We start from the raw sequence: 16,868 nt of genomic DNA, 5'->3' as shown, positions 1-16,868 counted from the left end.
GCAAACAAGTGGATGGATCCAAAACTAATGATAGCAGGTAGATTATAGCTTCAGTTTAAAAAGATAGACAATGGATCATCTATTGTTTGTTGCCCACCCAACATGAACCACATAGAAGACCCCAGATGAACCAGATAGTAGACAGATACTATTTGTTGCTAGCTCGATATGAGACCCATGGGCTATTCAAAACTCAAGATTGAACGATAAAGTAGCGGGTAATAATAACCGATGTATAACGTAAGCAAACACGAAAGACTGCGACCTCTCTTCCGGAACTGTGTAGTCCTCAGGTTCATCTGCTCAGTCGATGATGGTAATGCAGTTGGCGTGGCTGCCAGCAACGGGGAAGATGATCTAAGGCGGCGAAAGGAAGTCTGCAGGGGGGATCTCTGCTGCAGTGAACACTTCTGTTGATGGTGCACCTCAGGTGGGGTGGATGATGACACGACAGGAGCAGGACATAACACACAGAGTTTTCTTTGACGCCTATCTGAAAATGAAGTAAATCTGTAAGGGCTCCTTAGAATTGGAGGATTCTATAAACGCAGGGACAGGAAAAACACAGGAATAGGATAGGAATGCACGTGCAAAACAGAGCATTTAGAAACATAGGATTTCAGTCAACCTGGGTGTTTGGATCACATGAATTGGAAGAACAGAGGAATGGAGAAACAAAGTGATGCGACGAGTGTAAAACCTCTTTGGCATAGCCTTGTGGACCTCAGCATTATTGGGTTGGACGTGGAGGATGGTGATGATGCTGGTGTGACTGTCGGAGGCGGGGAAGAAGATCCGAGGCCTCTGGAAACAGCGCCGAGGGTACTGCTCCGCTGTGATGGACGGTTCCATCATTGGAGCAGCTTTGCTAAGGTGTATGGCGACGAGGCTGAAGCATGACAAGACATACAACGTTAATCTGAAGTGGGACTCTAATATCATCTGCAATAGATGATGTAAAATACATCACCAAAAGTGCTAGATGTAAAATGCATCAGCCGTTCCACGGCCGCTCCGACAGATGTTGTAAGTACTGTTCACTCTGAACTTAACTGAAGAAAATGAACTTCACAGTCGAAACTGAATTTTACTGTCGAAACTGATTGAACTAGTAACAGAGCATTGCAATAGATGTTTAGGGCATTCGAGCACTAGTAGCAGAGAAGCAGTGATCTAAATCAGCAGATGCTCGAGCAAGGAACGCACTAGCAGAGAGCAAGTCGTGCAGTAGCATCGCGAGCGAGTGCTAAAGCAGCAACTCCTGTAGCTACCGGAGGTCGTGCAACAGCAGTAGCAGCGCAAGCGAGAGCAAGAGCAGAGCAGCAGCACGAACGAAAGCAGGAGCAGTGCAGCAGCGCGACCGACAGCAAGAACAGAGCCGCAGCAGCTGCAGCTAGTGCCGTTGTGGAAGTCGCCGCCGAGGAAGCAACGACATGGGGGAGAGACGCCGTGGATGATGTGGCCGGCGACGGCGCCGTCGATGGAGACACGCCATGTCTGCTCGATATCGAGCACCGGCAGCCCCGTGAGATCGAATAAAAGATAAAATGCAGCAGTGAGTGCAGAACCTCTTTGGTGGTGCCGAGTTGGCCTCGGCTTCATCGGAGGAATTGGTGAGGGTGCTACGGTTCCAGTGGGGTAGGTCATGACGGTGCTATGGGGATTGAGGTGGCGCGATAGACGAGGCGAACGTCGGGGCAGCTCCTTCGAGGTGGAGGACGGGGCGGCTGATCCGGCGGGACGACGAGATCGACAACGGATCCTCATCTGGTGCGGTGGATGAGGGACGGCGAGCTGTTGCGGTGGACGATGTAGTCGGGGAAGAGCCTCCGGCTGGGCGGCGGTCGGGAGGCCGACGGAGGAGCGTGGGGTTTCACGGGTTTTGGCGGCCTCGGTGTACGAATGGGGGGGGGGCGAAGGGGGAGGGGGAGCCAAGCTTAGGGATGCGCTTGTCCGAAATGTAGGGTAAGTTACCAGCGTACCCCCACCGGTTTTGACACCGCGACGTGGAGCTTCATTTCCGGCTGAGGGGTAGAAGGGGGATTTCACGTGTCTGGGCTGCGGGAGCGATTTTGGATGAGGAGCGAGTTCTCGCGCGCGTCCAAATTTCGGGATAACAAGGCGGCGCGCGGGTTGAAGAAGCGGGAGTTTCAAAGAAGGTGAGACAAAAGATACTCGAGCTTGAAAATTTCGGGATAACAAGGTGCGGATTCCTTGTTCGGCAGAACAAACTTAACGTGTAAAAAAACAATTCATACAAGACACAAGAGAGTCATGTCCCCTTTTACTATATTGCTATAGATGCCATTGAAAAAACTACAAGAAAAATGTAAAAAATCGGGAATTTCATATGATTACAGATGCCATGATTACATATGCCATGATCTCGAATTTCAATTTTTGAATCCACGTTATGTTGAATTCGAATATACCGTTAGGTGACCTTGCTGTTTACAATTGATGTAGTCGTACATTTTGATCTTCCATCATATATGAACATTTTACTCCACCATGTGAACATATATATTGTCGTCTACCATATGGACTAAATTTGAATCAATTTTCCTTATTTGAATACGATTGTTGTCAAGTTATACAATAATTTAAATATTATCTTGATAACAAAAAACATACATATAGCAGTAATCATATTTCACTATGAACTACATGTACCATACACTCTCCAATTCAAATATTTGTATCCATTTTATGTTGAATTCAAATCATAGTACATTATTGGTCTAGGTAGCGAGATGTTTGGGATAACCTAAACCATGTTTTAATACGTATAATTTTTGGCTGAATTGGGACAAGTTTTGGTATAAGCCTCTTGCAAAACCGGAGATTCTCTCAACAAGCCTCGTGGTTCCGAGAGGGAACGTGTCACCTTTGTGTGCGAAGCGATATACGCTGCCTCCCCCTGATTTTATTTACAGAGGCAACATAGAACTATATGAGTGCCCTGTTAAATTTTGAAATTATTCCAGGTTCATTTGACCTTTTTATACATTAATTGAGTTTCTGGACTTTTAATGTGCATAATCTAAATATGAATTGCATGCACATGCTCCGGTGCACCAAAGTGGGTTGAAAAATCACATGTGTGTCCTTGGTTGAATTTCTAGGTCCCATGGAAGAAATGAGAATGAAATTCAAACATCTAGGCGTCATGACTCGGCCGAGAACATCAAGAAACTTTGATTTTAAATTCATGTAAATCCAAAACTCTCCTGGAAATCATGAAACTTGGCATGGTGTCATGCCATGGCACTAACATGTTGTGGTAAAAAATTGGGCCGATTTGGAAGCTCGTGGTTCTAAGAGGGAGCGTGCCACCTTTGAGTGTGAAACGATATACGCTGCCCCCCCCCTTGAGTTTCTTAACAAAGGCAACATAGAACTACATTAGTGCCCTGTTAAATTTTGGAATTATTCCGGGTTCATTTGTCATTTTTTATACATTAATTGAGTTTCTGGTCATTTAATGTGCATAAGTCAAATTTGAACTACAAGCACATGCTCTCGTGCACCAAAGTTGGTTGAAAAATCACATTTGTGTCCTCGGGTGAATTTCTAGGTCCCATGCAAGAAATGAGAATAAAATTAAAACATCTGGGCATCGTGGCTCGGCTGAGAACATTGAGAAACTTGGTTTTAAAATTCTTGTAAATCCAAAACACGTATGAAAATCATGAAACTTGGCATGGATGTCATGTCATGGTAGTACCATGTTGTGGTAAAAAAATTGGCCGAATAGGAACATATTTTGGTATAAGCTTCTTGCAAACCGAAGCTTCTCTCTAGAAGGCTCGTGGTTCTGAGAGGGAACGTGCCACCTTTGAGTGCGAAACGATATACGTTGTCCCCCTTGAGTTTATTTAGAAAGGCAACATAGAACTACATGAGTGCCCTGTTAAATTTTGGAATTATTCCGGCTTCGTTTGGCCTTATTTACACATCAATTGAGTTTTTGGTCATTTAATGTGCATAATTCAAATTTGAACTACAAGCACATGCTCCCGTGCACCAAAGTTGGTTGAAAAATCACATTTGTGTCCTCTGGTGAATTTCTACTCCCTCCTTCCATCTATATAGGTCCTAATGCGTTTTTCGAGGCTAATTTTGACCAAACGTTAGAGCAATAATGTATGACATGCAACTTACACAAAGCATACCTTCAAATTTGTATGTCAAAGGAGCTTCCAATAATATAATTTTCATAGTATACATCTCATGTGCTATTAATCTTGTCAATAGTCAAAGGCTGTCTTGAAAAACACATTAGGCCCTATATAGATGGAAGGAGGGAGTAGGTCCCATGCAAAAAATGAGAATAAAATTCAAACATCTGGGAATCGTGGCTCGGTCGAGAACATTGAGAAACTTGGTTTTAAAATCATGAAACTTGGCATGGTGTCATGTCATGGTAGTACCATGCTGTGGTAAAAAAATTGGTCGAATAGGAACAAATTTTGGTATAAGCTTCTTACAAATCGGAGCTTCTCTCAAGAAGGCTCGTGGTTCTGGGAGGGAACGTGTCACCTTTGTGTGCATAATTCAAATTTGAAATACAAGCACATGTTCCAGTGCACCAAAGTTGGTTGAAAAATCACATGTGTGTCCTCGGGTAAATTTCTAGGTTCCATGCAAGAAATGGGAATGAAATTCAAAATTCTGGGCGTCGTGGCTGGGTTGGAAACATTGAGAAACTTAGTTTTTTAATTCCTGTAAATCCAAAACACGCATGAAAATAATGAAACTGGGCTTGGTGCCATAACATGTTGTGTTAAATTTGCAGTCCGATTTGCGAAGGTGCACACATTAACAATCAACAAAGTCATTTTGGAACAAGTGCTGTCACGTTACAATCGGAAACACAAGTATTATTGAAACCGTGGGCGTTCTACTTACTAGTACCATTTACGTGCCGCCACGCGTCCCCATTTTTTATTAGCTAGGAGGCGCCATGCAGGGTAGCTATTTGAGTACGAGAGGCGTGCGATCAGACCCCTGCGCGTGCTTATCGGGAGGAGAGCCCTTTGACCTCCATCTGCCGTCCACCTCTCTCCCAAGGTCTCCATTAATGGCGCCCGAGCCTCTGTTTAATGGCGTGGCTATGTCTCACTCGACTGAGATTTAAGAGAGAGAAAAGAAAATCTGAAAGCACGGATCTTGATGTAAGATCCGACGGACCTATATAGCATCTACTGCGACTTATAGCAAGACTGATGAATATATAAGGACGATTAATTTTTTTTTGATCAAAGAAGGGCTTGCCCCTTCAGATTTTCATTACTGAAAACCACCACAATTCACAAGAAGTTCAGCACAACTACAGCCTAACACGAAGGACTAAAAGCTACCAGATTGAAATCGCAACATCCCAAGAGGCCAACAAAGGCCAAACATCCGCGCTAGAACCCAACATTTCATAACCGACGACACAATACACATCCTAAACTGATTATTACATCAAAAGAAACCAGGAAACTGAAGGAAGCCCAACAACAACTAGAAGAACAACAACGCCAGGGTCGCCACAGCAAGAGTTTTCTTCATTCCAGCCTCGCAACATTGATCTTCCACAAAAAGATAAGGACGATTAATTGTCTTACATAATTAGAAAGATAATTAAAAAATCCACATGCGGCTATGCCCGAAATACACAAGGGGAAAAGAAGAAGGAAAACAAGGATCTGGCTCGCTGATCTCTACTTTCTTGATGCGCTGCTGCAGGCCGTGGGAACTAGTCTCCGCGGTGAGTGGCGATGAGCTCTTTCGTGTCCTCAAGACACTGCTTGAGAACATCCACGGATTCCTCCACCAGCCTTTGGTGCTCGTTGCGGAGCATGTCATTCTCATCCATAAGTTTCTTGACGATGACGCCGGTCCTCTTCAACAAGGCACTGGTTTCCTCCTGCTGGTCTGCACTTCGGACGATCTTCTCCCTCAGCAGGTCACGCTCGGCCCGAAGCCTCTCATTGCCCTCCCTTAGTTGCCGGATGACGCCGGTAGCCTGTTCAAACGAGGCTTTCATGTCGTCCTGCAACCTCGCCCAGCCGGAGATCTGATCCATCTGGCTATGGACGATCGCATGCATGCGCTTGTAACAGTCGTCGCCTGCCCGCGAGAAATTTTCCCAGTCCGCCGCGGCGCGGCGGGACATCTCTGCTGCTTCCGCGGCACGGCCGGACCAGTCTGCTGCATCGATGGCGCGACGGGACCTCCGTGCTGCTTCAGCGGCGTGGCGGGACCTATGTGCTGCTACTTCCGCGCGGCGGGACATGTCGGCTGCTGATACGTCTCCAACGTATCTATAATTTTTGATTGCTCCATGCTATATTATCTACTGTTTTGGACATTATTGGGCTTTATTATCCACTTTTATATAATTTTTGGGACTATAACCTATTAACTAGAGGCCCAGCCCAGAATTGCCGTTTTTGCCTGTTTTAGGGTTTCAAAGAAAAGGAATATCAAACGGAGTCCAAACGGAATGAAACCTTCGGGAACGTGATTTTCTCATCGAATACAACTCAGGAGACTTGGACCCTACGTCAAGACACATAACAGGAGGCCACGAGGCAGGGGGGCGCGCCTACCCCCCAGGCACGCCCTCCACCCTCGTGGTCCCCCCTTTTGCTCCACTGACGTACTTCTTCCTCCTATATATATATCCACGTACCCCCAAACGATCAGATACGGAGCCAAAACTCTAATTCCACCGCCGCAACTTTCTGTATCCACGAGATCCCATCTTGGGGCCTATTTCGGAGCTCCGCCGGAGGGGGCATCGATCACGGAAGGCTTGTACATCAACACCATAGCCCGTTGGATGAAGTGTGAGTAGTTTACCTCAGACCTACGGGTCCATAGTTAGTAGCTAGATGGCTTCTTCTCTCTTTTTGGATCTCAATACAATGTTCTCCCCCTCTCTTGTGGAGATCGATTCGATGTAATCTTCTTTTTGCGGTGTGTTTGTTGAGACCGATGAATTGTGGGTTTATGATCAAGTCTATCTATGAATAATATTTGAATCTTCTTTGAATTCTTTTATGTATGATTGGTTATCTTTGCAAGTCTCTTTGAATTATCAGTTTGGTTTGGCCTACTAGACCGATCTTTCTTGCAATGGGAGAAGTGCTTAGCTTTGGGTTCAATCTTGCGGTGTCCTTTCCCGGTTACAGTAAGGGCAGCAAGGCACGTATTGTATTGTTGCCATCGAGGATAACAAGATGGGGTTTTCTTCATATTGCATGAGTCTATCCCTCTACATCATGTCATCTTGCTTAAGGCGTTACTCTGTTTTTAACTTAATACTCTAGATGCATGCTGGATAGCGGTCGATGAGTGGAGTAATAGTAGTAGATGCAGGTAGGAGTCGGTCTACTTGTCTCAAACGTGATGCCTATATACATGATCATACCTAGATATTCTCATAACTATGATCAATTCTGTCAATTGCTCAACAGTAATTTGTTCACCCACCGTAGAATACTTATGCTGTCGAGAGAAGCCACTAGTGAAACCTATGGCCCCCGGGTCTATCTTTATCATATCAATCTCCTACTACTTAGTTAAGTACTTTGCTATTTACTTTGCCTTTATTTCACTTTGCATCTTTGTCATAAAAATACCAAAAATATTATCTTATCATATCTATCAGATCTCACTCTCGTAAGTGGCCCTATAGGGATTGACAACCCCTATTTTGCGTTGGTTGCGAGGATTTATTTGTTTTGTGCAGGTATGAGGGACTCACGCGTAGCCTCCTAGTGGATTGATACGTTGGTTCTCAAAACTAAGGGAAATACTTACGCTACTTTGCTGCATCATCCCTTCCTCTTCGGGGAAAACCAACGCAGTGCTAAAAGAGGTAGCAAGAAGGATTTCTGGCGCTGTTGCCGGGGAGGCCTACGCAAAAGTCAACATACCTAGTACCCATCACATACCCTTATCGCCCGCATTACATTATTTTCCATTTGCCTCTTGTTTTCCTCTCCCCCACTTCACCCTTGCCGTTTTATTTGCCCTCTCTCTCTATCCTCCCTCTCCTCCCTCTATTTGCCTCCTTTTGTTCGCTTGCTTTTTGTTTGCTTGTGTGTTAGTTAGTTTGTTTGTCGTTATGGCTAGTTCTTTACCTTCTGCCTCTATGTATGAAATTGGGGATACTACTATCGATAATAATTTTGATGCTCCTACTAAAGAACCCACTATCTCACATATAAAAAGATTCCGTGTTGGTAGTGGTAATATTATTGGAAAAGGAGTTATTCAAGATTTCTTTACTTGTGTCGGTGCTTTACCCTCTATGGGTAGTTCTATCCTTCATAGAACTAGTAGTCTTGCGGACGCTATTGCCATGCTTATAGTTGAACTTGAAAGGCAATTCATGCACATGCATCCTTCCATACAAAGGATTTTCCTAGAATTCTCTAATATTGAGCATTCTTCTGTTAAGCGTGCCATTACTATCTTTTTGGATCATGAGTTCCGATTCATAATAAAAGAGGCCAAATAAATCTTTGCGCACTATAGGGTGGACGCTTGCCATCCTCCCATAGAGGCCATCCTCTTTGATCAAGAAGAAATAATGCGTTTTCAATCTCTAGACTATGTTGCTTTCAATGAAAATCTTAGAAAAAGGGTGCCTACCAATGTTTTAGTTGATAGAATTTCTGAACTTAATGATGATTTGGCTATTCGAAATAATGAATTGGGATATTATCTTGAATATAGGCTCACAAAGTTCTGTCAAAAGAATGCTTATAATGATGAATTGGTTGTGCAATATGAAGGACCGAAGGAGGAACCTATACCTCCCAAGGTTGATCTTGGAGACTTTTGTCCCAATAAATTTAGCCCTTTTGATTAATTTTGCTTGCCTCAGAGAAAACTTGCTGCTGAACGTAGATAATATGAAATGAGTTTTAATAATCTATCTTACTAAGATGACAATACCTAGATCTATTCTTGCTTGTTATGCCTAGCTAGGGGCGTTAAACGATAGCGCCTGTTGGGAGGCAACCCAATTTTATTTTTATTCCTTGTTTTTTGCTCCTGTGTAGTAATAAATAAATTATCTAGCCTCTGTTTTGGTTGTGTTTTTTGTGTTTAATTAGTGTTTGTGCCAAGTAGAACCGCTGGGAAGACTTGGGGAAAGTCTTGTTGTACTTCCTGTAAAAAACAGAAACTTTAGCGCTCACGAGAACTGCTGTCATTTTTATTTGGAAAGTGCTATTTAGTTAATTATTTTTGAAGATGATTAATAGATAAATTCCTCACGTCCGGAAATTTATTTTATAATTTTTGGGGTTCCAGATCTTGCGCTAGCTACAAATTACTACACTGTTCTGTTTTTGACAGATTCTGTTTTGTGTGTGTTGTTTGCTTATTTTGATGAATCTATGGCTAGTAAAATAGTTTATAAACCATATAGAAGTTGGAATAAAGTAGGTATAACACCCATATAAATAAAGAATGAGTTCATTACAGTACCTTGAAGTGATCTTTTATTCTCTTTCCCTAACGGAGCTCACGAGATTTTCTACTTTAAGTTTTGTGTTGTGAAGTTTTCAAGTTTTGGGTAAAGATTTGATGGATTATGGAACAAGGAGTGGCAAGAGCCTAAGCTTGGGGATTCCCATGGCACCCCCAAGATAATCTAAGGACACCTAAAATCCAAATCTTGGGGATGCCCCGGAAGGCATCCCCTCTTTCATCTACTTATATCGGTAACCTTACTTGGAGCTATATTTTTATTTACCACATGATATGTGTTTTGCTTGGAGCGTCTTATATGATTTGAGTCTTTGCTTGTAAGTTTAACACAATCATCCTTGCTATACACACCTTTTGAGAGATCCATATATGATTTGGAATTTGTTAGAATACTCTATGTGCTTCGCTTATATCTTTTGAGTTATATAATTTTGCTCTAGTGCTTCACTTATATCTTTTAGAGCACGGTGGTGGATTTGTTTTATAGAAACTATTGATCTCTCATGATTCACTTAGATTATTTTGATAGTCTTAATAGCATGGTAATTTGCTTAAAATCCTAATATGCTTGGTATGCAAGATTAATAATAAAACTCTCTTATGAGTTTGTTGAATACTATGATAAGTTTGATACTTGATATTTGTTTTGAGATATGGAGATGGTGATATTAAAGTCATGCTAGTTGAGTAGTTTTGAATTTGAGAAATACTTGTGTTGAAGCTTGTTATTCCCGTAGCATGCATGTATGGTGAACCGTTATGTGATGAAGTCGGAGCATGATTTATTTATTGATTGTCTTCCTTATGAGTGGCGGTCGGGGACGAGCAATGGTCTTTTCCTACCAATCTATCCCCCTAGGAGCATGCGCGTAATACTTTGCTTTGATAACTTGTAGATTTTTGCAATAAGTATATGAGTTCTTTATGACTAATGTTGAGCCCATGGATTATACGCACTCTCACCCTTCCACCTTTGCTAGCCTCTCTAATACCGCACACCTTTTCGCCGGTATCATACACCTACCATACACCTTCCTCAAAACAGCCACCATACCTACCTATTATGGCATTTCCATAGCTATTCCGAGATATATTGCCATGCAAATTTCCACCGTTCCGTTTATGACACACTCCATCATTGTCATATTGCTTAGCATGATCATGTAGTTGACATAGTATTTGTGGCAAAGCCACCATTCATAATTCTTTCATACTTGTCACTCATGCATCATTGCATATCCCGGTACACCGCCGGAGGCATTCACATAGAGTCATATTTTGTTCTAAGTATCGAGTTGTAATTGTTGAGTTGTAAGAAAAATAAAAGTGTGATGATCATCATTATTAGAGCATTGTTCCAGTGAGGAAAGGATGATGGAGACTATGATTCCCCCAGAAGTCGGGATGAGACTCCGAACGAAAAATAAAAAAAGAGAAATAAAAGAGGCCATAAAAAAAGAGAAAAGGACCAAAAAAATATGAGAGAAAAAGAGAGAAGGGACAATGTTACTATCCTTTTACCACACTTGTGCTTTAAAGTAGCACCATGATCTTCATAGTAGAGAGTCTCTCATGTTATCACTTTCATATACTAGTGGGAATCTTTCATTATAGAACTTGGCTTGTATATTCCAATGATGGGCTTCCTCAAATTGCCCTAGGTCTTCATGAGCAAGCAAGTTGGATGCACACCAACTTCGTTTCTTTTTGAGCTTTCATATACTTATAGCTCTAGTGCATCCGTTGCATGGCAATCCCTACTCACTCACATTGATATCTATTGATGGGCATCTCCATAGCCCGTTGATATGCCTAGTTGATGTGAGACTATCTTCTCCCTTTTTGTCTTCTCCACAACCACCACTCTATTCCACCTATAGTGCTACATCCATGGCTCACGCTCATGTATTGCGTGAAAATTGAAAAAGTTCCGAGAATGTTAAAAGTATGAAACAATTGCTTGGCTTGTCATCGAGGTTGTGCATGATTTAAATATTTTGTGTGGTGAAGATAGAGCATAGCCAGACTATATGATTTTGTAGGGATAACTTTCTTTAGCCATGTTATTTTGAGAAGACGTAATTGCTTTGTTAGTATGCTTGAAGTATTATTATTTTCTATGTCAATATGAACTTTTGTCTTGAATCTTTCGGATCTGAATATTCATACCACAATTAAGAATAATTACATTAAAATTATGCCAAGTAGCACTCCGCATCAAAAATTCTGTTTTTATCATTTACCTACTCGAGGACGAGCAGGAATTAAGCTTGGGGGTGCTTGATACGTCTCCAACGTATCTATAATTTTTGATTGCTCCATGCTATATTATCTACGGTTTTGGACATTGTTGGGGTTTATTATCCACTTTTATAGTATTTTTGGGAATAACCTATTAACCGGAGGCCCAGCCCAGAATTGATGTTTTTTGCCTGTTTTAGGGTTTCGAAGAAAACGAATATCAAACGGAGTCCAAACGGAATGAAACCTTCGGGAACGTGATTTTCTCATCGAATACAACTCAGCAGACTTGGACCCTGCGTCAAGACACGTAACAGGAGGTCACGAGGTAGGGGGTGCGCCTACCCCCCCAGGCATGCCCTCCACCCTCATGGGCCCCATGTTGCTCCACCGACGTACTTCTTCCTCCTATATATACCCACGTACACCCAAACGATCAGATACGGAGCCAAAACCCTAATTCCACCGCCGCAACTTTCTGTATCCACGAGATCCCATCTTGGGGCCTGTTCCGGAGCTCCGCTGGAGGGGGCATCGATCACGGAGGGCTTCTACATCAACACCATAGCCCTTCCGATGAAGTGTGAGTAGTTTACCTCAGACCTACGGGTCCATAGTTAGTAGCTAGATGGCTTCTTCTCTCTTTTTGGATCTCAATACAATGTTCTCCCCCTCTCTTGTGGAGATCTATTCGATGTAATCTTATTTTTGCGGTGTGTTTGTTGAGACCAATGAATTGTGGGTTTATGATGTACTGTCTCTTGGGGCTCTTGTCTAGTATGTGAAAGATCACTTATGTGAGGGTGGGTGGGTAGATTTAAGTCCAAACCCTAGCCCAGTCTGAGACCCAAAGGAGTTTCTGAGCTTGGCAGTTCGGGCTCTGGGACGTTGCCCGACGGTACTAGCCCGCTGTTCGATTCCAGGTTCGAAGCTTGGGCCATGTCCTCCCGTAGACGGGTATCTGATACGTCTCCAACATATCTATAATTTTTGATTGCTCCATGCTATATTATCTACTGTTTTGGACATTATTGGGCTTTATTATCCACTTTTATATTATTTTTGGGACTAACCTATTAACCAGAGGCCCAACCCAGAATTGCTGTTTTTTGCCTGTTTTAGGATTTCGAAGAAAAGGAATATGAAACGGAGTCCAAACGGAATGAAACCTTCGGGAACGTGATTTTCTCAACGAACAAGACCCAGGAGACTTGGACCCTACGTCAAGAAAGAAAAGAGGAGGCCACGAGGTAGGGGGCGCGCCCACCCCCACCAGGCGTGCCCTCCACCCTCGTGGGCCCCCTGTTGCTCCACCGACATACTCCTTCCTCCTATATATATCCACGTACCCCCAAACGATCAGAACAGGAGCCAAAACCCTAATTCCACCGCCGTAACTTTTTGTATCCACGAGATCCCATCTTGGGGCCTGTTCCAAAGCTCCGCCGGAGGGGGCATCGATCACGGAGGGCTTCTACATCAACACCATAGCCCTCCGATGAAGTGTGAGTAGTTCCCCTCAGACCTACGGGTCCATAGTTAGTAGCTAGATGGTTTCTTCTCTCTTTTTGGATCTCAATACAATGTTCTCCCCCTCTCTTGTGGAGATCTATTCGATGTAATCTTTTTTTGCGGTGTGTTTGTTGAGACCGATGAATTGTGGGTTTATGATCAAGTCTATCTATGAATTATATTTGAATCTTCTCTGAACTCTTTTATGTATGATTGGTTATCTTTGCAAGTCTCTTTGAATTATCAGTTTGGTTTGGCCTACTAGACCGATCTTTCTTGCAATGGGAGAAGTGCTTAGCTTTGGGTTCAATCTTGCGGTGTCCTTTCCCAGTGACAGTAAGGGCAACAAGTCACGTATTGTATTGTTGCCATCGAGGATAACAAGATGGGGTTTTCTTCATATTGCATGAGTCTATCCCTCTACATCATGTCATCTTGCTTAAGGCGTTACTCTGTTTTTAACTTAATACTCTAGATGCATGCTGGATAGCGGTCGATGAGTGGAGTAATAGTAGTAGATGCAGGCTGGAGTCGGTCTACTTGTCTCAAACGTGATGCCTATATACATGATCATACCTAGATATTCTCATAACTATGCTCAATTTTGTCAATTGCTCAACAGTAATTTGTTCACCCACCATAGAATACTTATGCTCTCGAGAGAAGCCACTAGTGAAACCTATGGCCCCGGGTCTATCTTTATCATATCAATCTCCTACTACTTAGTTAATTACGTTGCTATTTACTTTGCCTTTATTTTACTTTGCATCTTTATCATAAAAATACCAAAAATATTATCTTATCATATCTATCAGATCTCACTCTCGTAAGTGGCCCTATAGGGATTGACAACCCCTATTTGCGTTGGTTGCGAGGATTTATTTGTTTTGTGCAGGTACGAGGGACTCGCGCGTGGCCTCCTACTGGATTGATACCTTGGTTCTCAAAACCGAGGGAAATACTTATGCTACTTTGCTGCATCATCCCTTCCTCTTCAGGGAAAACCAACGCAGTGCTAAAAGAGGTAGCAGCTGCTCTCGTAGCGAGGCGGGACATCTCTCTGCTTCCGCTTCCATGCTCGCCTCTCCCTGGTGGCAATCTCTCGACCCAGAACTCACGCTGGCCATGGCAGACGCAAGGGAAGGATGCTAAATGACTTGTTTGTTTTTGTGGATGAGGAGTTGAGGAGGAATGTGCAGTCATCTTGCATACTAGTATTTATAACCGAGTACTAATACGCTCCTAAGTGGGAAACCGTTTAGGTTGTGATCGGTGTGAACATGTTTGCAATTCAATATAGCTGGTACTAATATGCTCCTAAGTGGGAAACCGTTTAGGTTGTGATTAGTGTGAACAGGTTTGCAATTCAATATAGCATGGAGTAATTTGGAATGTGACGAGATGCAAGCTCAAAATTTATTGACGGTTCTAGTTTTGAAGTGCAGCACTATTCCCGGATGGAGTACTTCTTTTTCTACTCCCTCCTTTCCGGTTTTATAGGGCTTATCTCAAAATTTTAGTTTTTCCATTTTATAAGGCTCAATTTTGTTGTTCCCCAACACATGTTCAGATTCCAAGGTGCATTAAATCATTGCATGCAAGTATTAAGAGAAAATTGACCAATGCATGTACTTTATGCATGCATGCTTTGCAACTAATGCATTGATAAACATAATTTTTTGAGAAAAACAAGAGCATTAATTAGGTGCTTTTGCAAACTACAAAAAATATTCCACCACTCACCATCTTGGTTGGTGAGATTTTTGAATTAAGCCCTATAAACCGGAAAGGAGGGAGTACTGCTGTGTATGTGCAATAACTGGCACCGTCGTATACATATCTTACGGTTAATGGGGCGTTCGACAGGAATATCCGCGTGGCGAGCTCTAGGCTAGTCTTTTTTCTTTTCAGACGCATTAAACCTATCTCTCGGGACTTCTTGCACGCACCATCGTGCCACCCACAAATACTTGTACTCTGAGTTTAGTAGTACGTTATATAGGAAGAGAAGAGGTGCACGCACGCACACGTCCTCTCACACACGCGTCTGTTTTTTCTCGAAAAGGAGGATGATGACCCCCGGCCTCTACATCTGGGAGTCACACACGCATCTGTAGCTACGAATTGTAGTGTTCTCAACCATCCGATTGGCTCTATCATGGATGTACCTATATACTAAAACATGTCTAGATACATCTATATTTTGACAAATGGAAGGCATGTATTGTGGAATGGAGGGAGTGCTTGTCATCAAAATGGATAAAAAGGGACGTATCTAGAACTAAAATACGTCTACATACATCTCCTTTTATCCATTTTGATGACAAGTAGTACTTCTTACCCAAAGGAACTTTATATCCAACAGACACAAAATATCCGTTCGACTGTTGGAAATTACTGATCCGATGTCGAAGTAATTGCTGCATTGCCACCAAAACCCACCATTTCTTAAGCTAAAGTAGACCAAGGTAATCCCTATATTAGCATATTACTAAGATAAACAGAAGGCACTGTAGAAACATTTAGGACGTGAGCTTGTCAATCTAAATATGGAGGGACACAAGCTTAGCCCCGGCCAGCAGCTTGGGCGGAACCGTCAAGAAGGTCAGCTCCTGCACGTCGATGTCGCCGGGATCCTTGCTGCTTGTCACCTCCATTTCCACCTTGACGACGTCGGTCGTGCCTTTGGGCTCCCCCGGCGGGCCGTTCACCCACAGCTTGGCCACGTAGTGCGGCAGTGGGGACGCCCCCGCTCTGATGCAGACGACCGACACAGTGATAGGCGCGCCGATGTCGAGCATGTCGTCGACCAAGGAAAACGCGCAGCGGTCCTCCTCCGCGAACAGCAAGAGCCGTGGCTCCGACAGTGGCACTTGCAGCTGGAGCACCTTGCCGTACTGGATCCTGTGCACGGGCATGGGATGCGCGGTGCTGATGTGGTGGTAGAGCGCCGGTGGCGGGCCTTCGTAGCCGCAAATGGGCACGGGGCATTTGCAGGGCGCGAGCGAACACACGCTCTGGTGATCGGCGAGCTTGTGGTAAGTGACGTAGAGCCCACAGCCTTCGTGCGGGCACTCCACCCTCACCGACGAAAGGACGGAGTCCACCGCCGTGTTCCGTACGTCAAAGCCACCGCCGCGCTCACACTTCTGGCACTACTGCTGGTTCCTGGGGTGCTTGACGCGGCAGTCCGCGCAGGCCAGGTGCCCTCCCTTGCACTACAGAAATCAATTGAACAACACATCAATCAAGAAACCCGCACCTTGCTCAATCAGCTGAACGGACGATATGTATTCAAACCTCATACACTGGAGGCATCAAGGGGCGGAGGAACAAGGGGTAGTGGAGCACGGTGAGGTCCATCGAGACCTTAGAGAGCTCCATCGTCGGGTCCTGTTCGGTCTGCATGATCTCGCCCTCCTCGTGCACAACCATCTCTCGACTTGGGCCGGGGTATTACAAAGCTTTACCGTCACATATTTTATACTACTTCAAGGTGCATTAAATCAACACATGCAAGTATCAAAAGGAGAGTCACGGCATGCATGCATGCGTTGTAATTAATGCATCGATAAACGCAAATTATTGAAATATATCGAGTGCAGTGCTTTGAT

At 43.7% G+C, this 16,868-nt stretch overlaps 1 protein-coding gene across 1 annotated transcript; it reads right to left on the bottom strand.

Annotated features, from left to right (window-relative positions):
* Positions 1-15,797: 15,797 nt before the first annotated feature.
* On the bottom strand, positions 15,798-16,172 carry LOC147976440 (uncharacterized). The gene has a single exon (XM_087520861.1). It carries the CDS (start codon positions 16,170-16,172, stop codon positions 15,798-15,800), a length of 375 nt encoding a protein of 124 aa, XP_087376987.1.
* Between the last annotated feature and the right edge of the window lie 696 nt (positions 16,173-16,868).

This window comes from Triticum urartu, chromosome 4A, assembly GCF_056163025.1.
Source record: "Triticum urartu cultivar PI428250 chromosome 4A, HENAU_Tu73, whole genome shotgun sequence".
Classification (NCBI taxonomy): Eukaryota; Viridiplantae; Streptophyta; class Magnoliopsida; order Poales; family Poaceae; genus Triticum; species Triticum urartu.
This window is presented reverse-complemented; position numbering and strand designations above follow the sequence as displayed.